Source organism: Phacochoerus africanus, chromosome 4 (assembly GCF_016906955.1).
Source record: "Phacochoerus africanus isolate WHEZ1 chromosome 4, ROS_Pafr_v1, whole genome shotgun sequence".
Lineage (NCBI taxonomy): Eukaryota > Metazoa > Chordata > Mammalia > Artiodactyla > Suidae > Phacochoerus > Phacochoerus africanus.
In genome coordinates this window covers 115,806,151-115,821,158 of record NC_062547.1, presented here as the reverse complement: position 1 = coordinate 115,821,158, position 15,008 = coordinate 115,806,151, and the positions used below count along the sequence as shown (strand labels likewise).

The window sequence follows — 15,008 nt, the reverse complement described above, 5'->3', positions numbered from 1 at the left end:
GTTTAGGTATAAATAATTTTACATAATAATAGTCAGTGAAACTTTATTAGCATTCTATAAACACTGGAAGTTAAAAAGCATAACTGTATTCACAAAGAACCATGCCAGCTAGTATATAGTCTCCAAGATAAGGCTAGAACAAAAACTTAATTTGAAAAAGCTTAATGCTTTTGAATAATGGAAAGGAACACTATTAAACCCAGATAAACTCAATATTATTCTCTAGTATAATTTTTAGGCAATGGGTTTGTAAGATTTAGAAAGAATATAATTGAGATATTAAAAAAACTCATTCATTTTTTGGATGTTTACTTGATTTGCAGATTTGGCAAATGATGTACTTAATATATTTTGACTTCAGTAAAGCATTGGAGAAATTCCACCTGACTTTTACTTTGATATGACTATAATAAGAAAATGGAAATTCAGTTCTACAAAGTTAAAGGGAGTTTTTTTTTTTTTAAAACAAAAGACATAGACAAATAACTTCTGTCTGCCTACTTGAGATGTCTGTTTTGAAAGTCAACAGTTCTTGGTCCTGTCTTTATCAATATTTTTCACTAACTTGAATTAACCCATAAAAATCCTTTGAGGGAGAGTTATATAATAATACCAGAATCCAGATTCAAAACCTCAAAATCTCACTGTGCTTGACTGATGTGACAAAAAAACCCAAACAAACCAAGAAATGCTTGAAAGGAATAAAGACTTTTTAAGGTTAAAATTACACAGATAATGCAGAAACATAAAAAAAGAAAACAAAAATACAATCACAGTGCTAAAACTAAATATGCTCTCCCTCCCTCAAACATTTCTTTCTACCACACACACTAAAATGATGTATCTATTGACAATAGAGACATTCTAGGAGTCTACTGGTGGCTCAGTGGGTTAAGGATCTGGTATGTTGCTATTGTAGCTTGGGTTCGATTCCAGGCCCAAGAACTTTTGCATGCTATAGGCATGGCCAAAAAAAGAGAGGAGATCCCTTTATAGCTCAGTGAGGTTGCAGGTTCCTTCCGTGGCCTCGCTCAGTGGGTTAAAGATCCAGCGTTGCTGTGAGCTGTGGTATAGGTTGAAGATGTGGCTCAAATCCCGTGTTGCTGTGGCTGTGGTATAGGCTGCCAGCTGTAGCTCCGATTGGACCCCCAGCCTGGGAAGTTCCATATGCCGTGGGTATGGCCCTAAAAAGTAAATAAATAGAGAGATCTAAAACAAAGGGATTCAGAAAGATTGAGAATAAAATCGTGGGCATATGTTACTTGGCAAGAAAAATATTATATTTGCATATATCATAATGGAAAAGGATGCAATTCTCAAGAAGTAGCTCTCATGAATTTTTAGGCATTACGTGGCATGACTTTGAGCTGTCTCTTCTCTCAATCCCTCATTCCTCTCAGTTCACAGGGAAAATGAGCCAAAAACCTTGAAAATTGTGACATTATTTCTATTTAGTTTTATGAAATCCAGTCCCTGAATCCCTAAGATGGGAGTTAATAGGCTTTAAGTGTCCTTCCTTTTCTCACTTTTTGCAGAGAAAACTAACACTAGCCTATATTAGACCAAAGGAGTTTCTCCTGTGATGGCATTGAAGGCCCTGGGCCAGGTCTTTAAAGGAGTTTTTGGAAAGTTTCCTCTGAATTTCCTCATAGCAAAGGAAACTGCCTGTCCATGCTGTGATTTTCTCTGAGTAGAGCTGTCTTATTTACTTTTGTATCTCCAATACTTGGCTGAAGGCCTGGCATGTAGTAGGTGGTCCATAAACATTAATTGGGTGCATAATGTAAGCTTCCTCTTAGCTTTTGGCAGGTAAAATGGATTTAGGAACATTGACCTTCCCCTCTCCTATCAGTACTCAGCACCAGCCCTTAGGGCAGTGGTCAGGGGAAAGTTTCCGCTTGCAGGAAAAAGGATATTTTCCTATTCACTTTACGGCCTGGACGCTAGGGCTACGGTGGCCCCTCCCATGGTTTTCCTTCTGAGTGGAGGTTGAGTGAGAAGGTGCTTGTAGCTCCAGCTTGCCACAGGCATTCAAGAATAGAATGGGAGTTCCTGTTGTGACTCTTGGGTTAAGGACCCGATGTTGTCTCTGTGAGCTTGCAGGCTGAATCGCATCTTTATCCATCAAATCAGTTGGTTAAGGATCTGGCGTTGCTACAACCTGTGGCACAGGTTGCAGATGCGGTTTGGACCTGGTGTTGCCATGGCTGTGGCATAGGCCTCAGCTGCAGCTCTGATTCAATGCCTAGCCAGGGAACTCCCATATGCTGCAGGTGTGGCCGTTAAAAAAAAAATGGAGAGTGAATTTGATATCTTTTGTTTACCTTTGCCTCCTTTGTCTTTTCCAAGTGTGAGAAAGCTCAACAGGTGAAAGAAGTAAGGACTAGAGATATAATTTAAGAAAAGGGTGATCAGAAAGCATCCTAATGCCCAACATTATGCAATATTCTCTCTATATAGGCAGGGCCAAAAGGCACAGTGCAGAAGGAGAGTGGTCAATGGCTCCACAGATGAAGGGAAAGAAATGAAGAAAAATGATGCCCCCTCAGAAAAGTGTGTGTGTGAAAACTATTATATTAAAAAGACCATTCGTAAGAGATGAATTTGGAATTATTTTATTAAGAAAAATATAGTGCTGATAACAAAGCAATATGTACATTTTAAAAACTGCTTACAAAATAAATTAAAGATACATTCCACAAGTTTTAAAATATATATCTTTTAGCACTCACAAAAGGCACCTCTTCAGGATTACTTGCATACACAAATCTTGTCTGTTAGGTAAGTTTAAAAATTTGGCTTCGAATACTTTGACAATATTTTGCTTGGAAAGTATTTCAAGTTGCTTCATTATGCAATTTTTTGTGCACCCCTATTGCTTTCTCTTTTAACTTTTTTCGTATGAAAACAGGAAGTTTTTTTTTTTGGTATGAAAACACATGGAAGAAATGTCTGCCTTTTAAACAGGTTTACATGCTATCAAGTTCAACTTTTTTTCTTTTGCAAGGGGAAAAGTTCTCCTCCTCCTACACTTTTAGATTCTTTATTTGAGTAGGGCTTATGTAGTTCCAGCTGAGAATTAACTGCCACAAAGCTGGAGGCCCAGGCAGGAATACTACAAGTCTCCGCCCACAGGTGAGGAAAAGTATTTCACCTACACTATAAACCTACATTAAACAACGAAAGCTTACAAAATTAAGCTAAGAAACCCTTCTGTAAATTAAAAAAAAAAATTACTGGTGGTCTCATAAATGTCACAAAGTTAATGTTCCATCTACCTAATAACGATGATTTACAGTGTTGTGAAATGTGACTTTAACGAAGCTTGATTTGATTTCTATGAAATGCGACTGAACCGGCGCCATAGTTCTAGCAAGTATGAGACTTGCTCCAGGCACTTATTTGCTTTGACTTCTCTTTTCCTCATTGCCTGGGTATTATTTATCTGTGGAACAGGAGAAGCAATAATCAAAATTAGTTGTCACTATCTTTGAGTGGCTCTTATTTTATCTTTATGCAAATCTCTCTCTCAGAGTATGCTCCAAGACACCTACACACTGTGTGCTTTCTCCAGAGGAATGTCCTCCCAGCTCTCCACCCATTACTTCAAGGCCAAGCAGCACCTCCTCCACAAGACCTCTGCTAATTGCTCAGACATTTCTTTTGGAAATTCTTTAAGAGCTTCAGATAGCTTTTACTTAACTTGGCTCTCACAGACATAGTGTTTTCATTATTACATCATGGGTATTCCCCAGAGGACTGAGGGCAATGTCATATACACAGGAAACACTGAATATTTACGGAATGAGTAAAAACATGAATTAGTTGATGATTTCACGGATCTCCCTGACAAGATCATAAGTTCCTCAAGAACAGGAGTTATGCCTCTTTACAGATATAATTCAGTAAACCCATTATTTGGATCTGTCCTTCCCAACCTCCTAGATATGCCACAGATACCTGAAAGCTTATTCTGACGAGGAGTCTAAATAGTAAGGGAAAAAAAAAAAAGATTGCAATAATCTTCTGATGTATTCCTTCACTCAAATTACTCTTGAGTAGGGACTGGGCCACCCAGACATGCAGTATTCAGATCAATTAAGTTCACCAGGTTACTAAGCAAAAGGCTTATAATTTAATCTGCTAAATTGTAATTAAATATCACTGGTCTTGGGCTCTCCCTTTGCACTTGTGAGAGGGCTGAAATAAACCCCTCCCGACTCTCCCTTTTTCACACGTTGTGCAGAACTTGATCTTGCCTGTCCTCTGTGCTTTTCTTATATGGATGTATATCACTGTGGCCATTTGCAGATTTGCCAGAGTTCCCTTTATGGAAGACATAGAGCCAAATGGGTTTTTCACATGGCTGCCTGTTATTGAGTCTCCAATTCAAGCTAAACCCAGAACACCACGGCATCAATCTTCAATCCCGAAAAAACTGACAGCCCCAGGCACCTAGACACTCAGTGTACGGAGGGATAAAGTCCACCACTTAATATGCAAATCTACACTGATTCTTTTTGTCATTTTAAAATTTGTCATCAGGAAGATAAATTCCCTGTTTTACTTGCCTGCTGAAATAAATAATTTACTGTTCCAAGTACTTTTACATGTATTGACTCATTTAATCCTCAAAAACACTCTTTACAGGACTTGCAAATATGATTCTCATTTTGCAGATGGAACTGAGCACACAGAGGCTAAGTAATTTATCCAAGTTTTCACAGAAGTTATGGGGCTAGGATTCAAAATCAGACAAGGCTGTCCCCTGACTTACTGTCCCCAGCTTGGCACTACAGTTTCCATTTAAAAGTTACACCTTCATTCAAATGCATGTAATTGCATATGCGAAAGAGTGAGCAACAGGCAATTAAGCAGACCTGCGGTAGAGATTTAACGTATAATGTAAACTTTAAAGAAAGAAGTATGCAATTATTAAATAAGCCCAAGCAATGCTGCTTACACTTTGGAATGGGTAGTAATCTCACAAGGAGTTTACACACAGTGACTGTGATTTTCGAGATCTGGGTTGGGTCCCTGGCAATTGCCTTTTGGACAATCATCCTCCCATGCTTGAGTAGCCAGGGCATGCTGATGTCGTAAGCTCACAGATCATACTTTGAAACACTGGCCTAAGGCTTAGGGAACAAGTCTGCAAAAAGAATCCGAACCCTAGACATAGGTGGGTTTGAATCCTGGTGTCAACGTGGGACTAGCCGACAAACTACAGCTTTTACCCGTTCGTTTGCCCTTCGAAAGACAGAATCTGAATAAAAATCACAACTTTTGCCCAGAAGCCCCACTTATTAAAACGCGAGCTTTGGATACATCTGCTTACCTGAATTCCGGAGTAGCCCGAGCACTGGAGTGCGAATGCAGCCTTAGTTCGTTTGGCAAATTCTTCCTTGGCGAGTGAGGTGCAGCCGTGAACGGGTTTGAAGGTAAAGAGTTCGATTTTAGTGAGGCAATCCGGCTGCTCAAAGGCGGCAAAATTTACGAGAAAAGAAGAAAACGCCGAGGCGGGGGGGCGGGCGAAAGAGGGAAAAAGAGAGAGAGTTGGTGAGACTTGAGTGAATGGGGCAGTGGGGGCGGCGGGGGAGGAACGGGAGACACAGCAAAGGCGATTCGAGGAGGAGGAAAGAGGTCTTGGGTGAGCAAGCTGAGGAAGCAGGGGCGTGGTGAGGTGGCCGAGGGCACTTGAGGAGATGGAACCCTCGCCGCTGCTCGCTCCGCCCACAACTCCAGGCCCAATGGGGCGGCGGCGATCGCTTCCAGCCGAGGCTCACACCCTGGGAGGAGCGCCTCTGACGTAGTTCCCCGGTCCCAGTTCCCAATTTGACGTTCCTCCCGAGCGGGGAGGGCGAGGAGGAGCCTCTCCCGGAATCCTCCTCAGAGTCAATTTAAGACTCCTCACCTTAAATTGGAACAGAACTGGAGTCCGGAGCTGGGCACCGGCACGGAAGTTTCCGGCAGCCCAATGGTCCCTACTGGGTCGGCGTCGCCAGGGATCCCGGCCACCGCCTGGGGTTCCACGGACCGCAAGATACTCCCTCCCCGGGACGCCTGGCGTCTCTCTGGAGAAAGCCAGCAGCACTAACCACTTACTCACCCTATCATCACAGTAGACGAATTTGTTAAACTTGATACTTTTCGTCTGGAAGAAAGAATAATAGCATACGGCGAAAGGGTAAAGATTTAAGTTCAGAGGAGAAATCATTTGCCTCTCCTCCCCACTCTGTTGCTTCCAGGTTTTAAAGATGCTTTGCAAGTAGTTTCCCATTCGGTACTTGTTTCCTATGCGACTGTTCTTGATGTTGACATGGTCACGAAACATTTCGTCTTCAGATAGTGCCTACTAGTGTTTGAAACTGGATATCAAATTATCGTATCCTAGAGAGAGATCGTCCTTGCCCACCAAAGTGGACACACCTGTATACAGGGCCACACACGTGACAATGATGCCGTTTTTTGAATACTCACGTCTGCCCTGTAGCCGTTTGTACACTTCGTACATGTACTCTTTATCCAGAAATTAGAATCAGGACAATGTTTACTACTGTATATTAAGAAATCTGAAGTGCCCTTATCCCACAATGGCATCCTAAATATCTAGAACACCAGAAAGAACTGAAGGGCACATTCCTCCGGGTCATCCTCACTGGTTAGCTCTTAGCTCACAAGAATTCCCTCTATTGTTCTTTCTTTCTCAAGCCCTTAATCTGTTTTTGTTTTTTTTGTTTTTTTTTTTTTAATTGCACCGGTGAGGAAGATTTAGCAGAGAATAGACAACCTTGATGGATATCATGTGTCGCCTATCAATACCTGCTCCTTATCAGCACCAGCACATTTCATTAGTGTCCCAATTTCTTGGTAGTCATTTTAGAAGCCAGTATATTTCAATATCACTTGTGGATTTCTTTTTTGACAAAATACTGAACCATGATTATTTTCCAATTATTTCCTTGAAAGTTAAATTGTAGTTGTAGTGTGTGTGCACTTATAAAATTTTATAAAGACATTTAAAAAATATTGCTTCACTTACCCCATTTATATAAGTTTTCAGTTCGTGATGTATGACTTCCTCGAAAATATCTTGAATCCTCTCAAAGTCACAGTCTGTAAAATTGTAGGTTAGCACAAGCCCTATCAGTTGCCAGATGAAGATCTTCCTGAAAAAAACTGAACAAATAATAAGGTATCAGGCAATGCATTTGGAAACCCAATTCCACCCCAGTTTCTCACTCAACTCTTTCCACCAAAGCTGAATTGCCTCTAGAGCTGCAGGGCCTAACTTAGGGGTAGATGCCCAGGCGCCATTCTTTGCTTCTCATTCCCAGTGCACATGAAGCCCATATTCACCCATGTTGTTGCCTTAGGTTGGAGTCTCCCTGATGCTCCAGAGCTTTCTGGCTCCACATATATAACACCTAAACGCCTACGGCTCTTTTCTCCTAGGCCAATGATTTTCCTTGATGTCATTCTCTTCCTTTATAGAATTCTAAATTGATGACATGAAAGAAAAAAAAAATAGGGCTAGCCAAATCTATGGAATTTTAACATTAGTAAAATCACCAGGAATTTCCCTTACCTTCCTCCTTTTATCTTTGCCCTATACCCTTGATATGTGTCTGAATGTGCTTTAAGAAAGATATATCTTTCTTCTACAGGGCTATTTCTATAACCAAACTCCTTTCTTGAAAACAAAAACAAAAATAAAAACAAACAACACCCTAAACAGTAGCAGCTCTAAAAGGTAGATACCTCTGCTCTTGATTGCTGTACTCTCTAAGCATTCCTTTGGCCACTTTCTACTAGTGCTTTTCCTTCTCTGTGGCTACTGAGAAGAAACGAATGCTCTTACTTAATGCAATACTTTGGTGACTGGGTGCAGCCTCAGGCTTGGACTGCACTTGCAGGTAAAGGATTACATATGCAATAATGGACCAGAACCTGAGGGGCAAGGACGATAAGAAATTGAAATGAATAGGAAAAGATCTGGTGGGCCTCACCCTCAAAAAACTAACTTGCCAAAGCACCCTGATCAACTTCGTGGAAGAAATGCTACTCTTAGGTGACTGGGGGGCACCTTAGGAGCTGCTTTCTCCTCTAGCAAGTTCTAGACGTGTCACGAACTTTTAAAGCTACAAAGTCCACCGCCCTGTCACCTTCACAGCCCCATTCTTCAGGGCTGCGTTCAGGAGTGGGAACGCCAGACTCCAGGACGACTGCGCCGCGCAGCAGCGGACCGCTGCAGGGTTAGGTGCTGTCCAGCAGGCAGCTCGCCCGGACGCGCGCAGGATTCCTGCGCCCCGCGTGCGTGCGCACAGCCTTAGCCCCACGCTGCGTAACCTCGACAACTTCCATCACCTGCGGCCTGAGCACAGGCACGCGTTCTAGGGGCGGGAGAAGCACTGAGATGGCTGGCTCGGTTTTGTGCTTCCAAACTCCAGAAAAGTGAGTTTAAACACAGCCAAGTGAATCAGGGAGAGCGCTCTAAATGGTGCCTAGCCGCCTTCGGGGTTCGGTAGCGCCAATATGAAGTTGAAGAGAAGGAAGACCCAAAGCGACGGAGCTGCTGGGGGATGAACCCCAACCCGACCCAGGTTGGCCCGCGCCGCCCGGGTTCTCCTGAAACCCAGCTCCCCTCTCAGTCCCCCCACCCCCACCTCCTTGCGTGTCAGAGCCTGCGGAGCCCAGGTCCTTGGGAAGTTCCTAGGAGTCATCGCCTGAGCCGCCGAGGCAGGGCGCCCATGTGAGTCCTAGCAAATGTCACAGGCCACGCGGAGCCTGGGAACAGCAGCAGGGGGTGGTGAGGGAAGCGGGAAAAACGCGGCTTCGGTTTGGGGGTGGAGTAGAAACTCGAGCCAGAACTGAACATTTTTTCATAGAAGGCTCTCTACAGCTGTACCAATACAGCTGGACCCAATTCTCTGCTGGAGGCCTGGAGATAAAGGTTGTGGCGCTGAAAAGAGTGTCGGACAGCTTCTGATTCACCACTGACTTCAAGATGGGCTTTTTATGGAACCCTGCCAGTCTAGGGTTTAAGGTCGTGGCAGCATCCTTTGAAAGAGATGTCCTCTGCCCCTCTCCCCCTATCCACTACTTTTCAGGGTCTTGTGGAATGACACCAAAGCCTGATTCACTTACTATGACATAAGTGTTTCTGATTGGCAGCTGGAGGATGGGTAGGCAGACAGATTTCTTCACTGGATTGGGATAGGCTGACGGGGCAGGGACAGAAGAAAGCAGCTTTTGCTCAGGTTCCACCTGGTTCTTCTAGGGTGAACCGAGCTGTCTGTCTTGTTTTTTTCCTTTAAAACTGCGACAATTTTTTTTTTTTTTTTTTTTTGGCAGAGGCAGGCAAGGCGGCTCCTCTTTCTCAGGCACCGTGGAACACATCCCTTTACCTGTTAAACACTCTGCTAAACACTTGTGCCTGGGGCTTCCAGTTTTCTTATCTGTAATCATGTGACCTCTTAATTCACTTCAGTCATTCCACATTTCTGCTCAAAAACTCTTGGTCGACTCCCAGTTGCTGTGACATGTGCAATCATCCTTCCCAGCTGGCTCCAAGATGTGGTTCCAGCCTTATTCTCCTTCATTCTCCTAGGCTTCTGCCAAATAGTAGAAGAAATTAATATGGTCTAAAAATGTCCTAGGCATTCTTCTTCCCAGCCTCATATCCTCAGCTGTGGGCATTCTTCTTTCATTCAGCTCTCATTTCACTGGACATCTCCTCCAAAAGTGGTCTCTCTCTTGCCTGGATGTGACTTCACTTTCCTTGAAGCTGTTTTTATTTTGGACTACCCTCTTATGACCTCCACTCATTATGTAATATTTCACGTAATGTCTTTCAACCTTATGTTTTTATTAGACTATGAATTTTTAGAAGCAATGTTTTGTAATAATTGATTTGTTCCCTATCAATTCATTTTTCCAAAAACATTTAAAATGGCTTGTTATAAATGTGGTGGTCCTAGAAGGTCAAAAACAGTCAAGATAAGGCAAAAGAAAGGCACCAAGGAATAAAGGCAAAGACGAGGTATAAGGAAGGCCACAGAAGAACATTACTAGGAGCTGAAGAATTAAGACATTCAAAAGTGAGTTCTCATCTTCCAGAAAACCATTGCAAAGGAGAGAATATGTTGGACTCCACATGTTCATTAGGGGAAGCCACTTTTTCTTATGCCTGTGTTCATCATCATAAGTACCTTAGGGCTCAGCTTTATGTGCTCCATAATAGATACTCAAATCCTTAATAGACTGAAGTTTATTAACCTTCTTTTAAGATCATTGTCAGGAAGCAATTATTTCCTATTGAAAAACCTTCTCCATAAACAATCTCTTTTTCTAACTTTTTGTTATTATACTCCTGGAATCTACTTATGCCTTGCCTGGGGCTACCATTCAGATAAGGGCATCTCTGAAAATTCCTTGTGACCTGAAGAGCTTCCTGTTTTTCTCTCCATCCATCCGTTCAAATGCTACAGTTGTGGTGATGCTAAAGTATCTACATGTATAGTTGGGGAAATCTTAGGTGGAGAATGGTGTCTTCCATGTGGTAGATAACAGAAGTGAGATCATTTGTGACTCTGTGATTACTCAGAGAGCTTAGGCAATACTCTCACCCATGAGATGGGCCAGAAAGTAACCCATAACCTAGCTCTGTTCTCTCCTATCATCAATAAAAAATATGTACGTTTCATTTATTTCTTTAATATTTTGTTTCTTATTTTAACAATAGTTCCCTTTCTTTTTCATTCCCTTGTTCTTTCCCTCCTCCTTTTAGATTTACTTCATTCCTCCCCTTCTTTTAACTACCCAGAGTATTTAGAGTAGCTAGTTCTAATGGGACATTCAGTTTGTGTTTGATGAAGTAGATCCAAGTTGTCAGGGGGAAAAAAAAGGATGCTGTTTATTTTGTTTGTTTGTTTTTTGTTTGGTTTGGTTTGGTTTTTTTACCTTATTAAATCATAGTGTCATTGGACTTTAAAAAGTGGAAGGGATAGCAGATAGGATATTGAAATGGGAGAGATCTCTCTTTATGGGGCAAGAAAAACAGATGAAACCAAACTTAACTTGGTAATATTTTAGGACTTTCTCCAGTAAATGGATATTCTTTTGGGTCTGAAACTGAAGTGAATTACTCTAGATCATGACTGGATGCTGGTCATTTAATTATACCTCTTCATGGTTTGTATATACTCACACAGAAAGGAAGGGGCATAATTTACAGAGATGAATATTCTTTCTTGATGTTTTATCTTCATGGTTTATAGGTATAGTATAGGATTTATGTAATGTGCATGTATCATTTGTGAGGACATTGTGCTGCCCATGTCCATTTTTTCCATTAATTTTGCAATATATACTTGTATTCAAGCAGGCTTGCTATTGTTCCGAACCATTGATTGCTTTCACCAAACTCCATACTGCCTCTAAGATCCTTTAGAGATGTTTTTAGACCACAAAGTAGAGTGAGGGAGTTTTCTATGACAAATGCAAAAAACACCCCTTTTATCTTATTTTATTCCCAGGCTGGTTATGCCTACCTAATCAACCTATGGGTGAGAAGTGTTGCCGGATATCTTTAAATGGGGGAGTGAGGAGGCTAAATATATGCACAAAAACCTAGTGCTTGTTCTCATTCCTCTATAAAGAAACACCCTCAAGAAATTGGAGGTAAAACTCTTGCTTATTTTACTCTTTTCTACAATCTAATAGGAAATGAACAGGAAGAAGATTGTTCAAGAAGGAGGAGTTGACCTTTCTTAGAATGCTTCAAAAGAGTTGTAGAAAAGGTCAGAACTGAAGGATAGTTCCAACGCTGGATACCTTTACAAAGATATTTACTAGACTGGCTATATTCTATTTCCCCCTCCAGATATATTCTCCACCCTTCCCTATCCTGCTTAGTACCCTAGTGATGCTGACACATAAAATTATGTCAAGCTCCCTTGACTTCCCACTTCTAGTTGGGTTCATCCAGTGGGAGATATTGGCAAGAGATCAGATGGTGGGAGGACAGTGAACCTGAATTTTAATTCCCTCATTTTCTCATTGAGTGGATGCTTTCCTCCTCTGAGGGCCTCAGCTCTTGTTGGTTGACCTTTTCAACTTGCTGCCTTCCAGGTTCTGGCAACAGTTCCTTCTCTCTGTCCCTTTAGGTTTAGGGGTGATGAGAATTCCTTATTCTTGTTAGCCTGGAGGTACTGATCTATTTCAGATATTACAATTTGCCTGGGCCAGAGCCAGTTTATATTCATTGTCTTAGCATAATTTATTAACAAATCTTCCTTATACCCCCAAAATACAATAAATTCTATAATTATCACTTCCCTTAGTTCATTTGGTAACCCCCTCACCCAGTTACCTGGTTTGCAGGTGCCATTTGTTTTCTGTGGGCCCCCTAACTGATACAGTTACCGACAGTCATCACAGTATTCATCACTTGATGCCATCATCTAACATTCCTTTCCTCATCTTTGGTGTCTACATTGTGGCATCGTATTAGTTCTATAACTTTTGCGCAGGCAATGGTGGCTTTTGATATATACTTAAATTCTAAATTTTAGGAAAAACTTCCCTGCTTTTAATTATATAAGAAGAGTTCTAAGAAATCCTGCAGTTTTCCCTTTCTTAAAATGACATGTCTTCTTAGTAATATTGCCAGCCAGAAAGCTATGTACTTCCTTGACTGTTGTGTAATTTACTTCATAGTTGCACCCTCATTGTTTATATATATATATAAGGGTCTTAAGAAAAGTGACCATTATGTGAGTCAGGTGGTCTATGAGTCAGGTGGAAGCCATTAGCTTATTTATTATCTGTTATGTTGGGATCTCCTCTAGGCTGAGTACCACTACTATTGGTAATGATATATGGGTTAAGCAATAACCCTAAATATTTCCTTTTAAATCTAATAAGCTCTGAACAGCCATTTTATGATTGTGCCTCATTAAGGTATGTTTTCTTTCCATAGAGCCAGTCAGGATTCCTGAGAAAGGGCTGCTTGAGAATTCTAGATTTCCAGACTCATTGTGGGTGTGGAGGGAGGAAGAAAAAGAAAAGAAGACTGGGAAGTTGAGGGTGATAAATGGACAGCAAGGAAATTTAGGGTCTTAGAGGTTGATCTGGGGCCTGTCCTCAGGTGGGACTAACACTTAGAAAAGATGCTAAGAGTAGGTGGTTGGCAAACTATAGCCTGTAGGCTGAATCCTGACAACCTGCTTATTTTTGTAAATTTTTGTAAGTTTATTGGAACACAGCTGTACCCAATAAAGCTGTACCCAGTGTTTACAGCATTGTCTTTGGCTGCTTTTGCCCTGCAAAAATGGAGGTGAATAGTTGAGAGAAACCATCTGGCCTGCAAAGCTTAATATTTGGTATCTGACCTGTTACATAAGAAGTTTACATTATTGCCTTTGGAATGGATAAGCAATGAGATCCTGCTGTAGAGCACTGGGAACCGTATCTAGTCACTTATGATGGAGCATGGATAATGTGAGAAAAAGAATGTATACATGTATGTATGACTGGGTCACCTTGCTGTACAGTAGAAAATTGACAGAACACTATAAGCCAGTTATAATGAAAAAAAAATATATATGAAGTTTACAGACTTCTGGCATAGAGAATTATTCCATTTAGTCTTGTAATGGATTTGGTTATTGACTTTCTATGGTGTTTACAATCCTTTTTATCAAAAAGAAGATCATCACCCATGTGCAAGGATCCTGTGGCCCCAAACCAGTAATTTCTCCATGACTGTGGTCTTTCAGTCAAGGAACTTTTCTCCCTTTTGTTCTCACTTCTTACTCCTATTCACCAAAGTTTGTACTATAAACTTGTAATTCACATTAAGTAAGTACCTGGGGATATTTCTTATATTCCCAAGTCCTTTCTCATGTACTCCTCTAACAGTTATAAAGATTCAAATTTCTTTTAGAAAACAATTGCTCCAAAAATGCATTTGGAAAGATGGAGTTTATAAACAAAGTTGCATCTTAAGTACTTCATCCTTTGTTATTTTATAAAACAAGAGCCTCAGTAACTCTGTATCTCAGAGAATAAAGAGTACTCTCACCTGTATGAAAGAAGCGATATATAGAATTGTATTGTGATTGTTCTATTAGAAGAATGTGCCAGAGTACAACTTTATTGGGATTCAGTCCAATGAAGAATACTTGCTTATTCTTGAAACCCCCAAACTTCTCTGATGCAATGAGTTGGATTAGTTTTTCCATGTATACTCATATTTTTGTAAAATCAGTCAGAGTTTTTTTTGGGGGGGGGATCTTTTCAGGGCTGCATCAATGGCATATGGAAGTTCCCAGGCTAGGGGTCAAATTGGAGCTGTAGCTGCCAGCCTACACCACAGCCATAACAACTTGGGGATCCGAGCTCAGTCTATGACTGACACCACAGCTCATGGCAATGCTGGATCCTTAACCCACTGAGTGAGTATCCATCCTCATGGATACTAGTTGGGTTCGTTACCACTGAGCCATGATGGGAACTCCCAGAGCGTTTTAATTGGTAACTTTTTTTTAAGAGGATAGTAGTTTTTGAATAATCTTGATAATTTCAGTCCTGTGCATTTAAATTCCTAGTATGATGCTTATATCTGCATTCAACTTCAGATCTAGGATATTGCCTTATTATCTCTTCATGTAACTATATTCTATTTAATATTTATTAAGCATCTAGTAGTTGCACTGAAGTAAATGCAAAGATCCAGATAATGTCCTATGGTATTTTGTTTTATAAATATATGATTTTAAATGAAATGTGAGATATTAAAACAATAATGTTTTAATAATATTAAAACAATATAGTGGGTCAGTGAGTAGTTAATTAGGGCAGGAATCACGAGATGAGGGCATATGGTCCTGACTTTGACTCAGAGCAGTTTGCTTACACATTCTGTTTTCTCTTTATGCCTCATTGGGATGGTTTAAAGAAGAGTTACTAGATATAAAAACCCTTGAATATTTGGGGAGCGGCCC

The 15,008-nt window shown here is 41.0% G+C and overlaps 1 protein-coding gene across 1 annotated transcript; it reads right to left on the bottom strand.

The window, feature by feature from the left end:
• Positions 1-2,599: 2,599 nt before the first annotated feature.
• On the bottom strand, positions 2,600-6,334 carry TSLP (thymic stromal lymphopoietin). The gene is made up of 3 exons (XM_047774734.1): positions 5,854-6,334; positions 5,339-5,781; positions 2,600-3,445 (listed from the first exon to the last, which is right to left on the bottom strand). The coding sequence occupies exons 1-3, from the start codon at positions 6,332-6,334 to the stop codon at positions 3,338-3,340; spliced, it is 1,032 nt and encodes a 343-aa protein (XP_047630690.1). The 3' UTR covers positions 2,600-3,337.
• Positions 6,335-15,008: the final 8,674 nt, after the last annotated feature.

Coding starts and splice junctions, on each gene's coding strand:
- TSLP (XM_047774734.1), bottom strand. CDS start 6,334: ATGTTTCGTGACCATGTCAACATCAAGAACAGTCGCATAGGAAACAAG. Junction 5,782..5,853: donor GGCTCCTCCTCGCCCTCCCC/GCTCGGGAGGAA, acceptor CCAGGGTGTGAG/CCTCGGCTGGAAGCGATCGC. Junction 3,446..5,338: donor CGGGCTACTCCGGAATTCAG/GTAAGCAGATGT, acceptor CCTGTTCCACAG/ATAAATAATACCCAGGCAAT.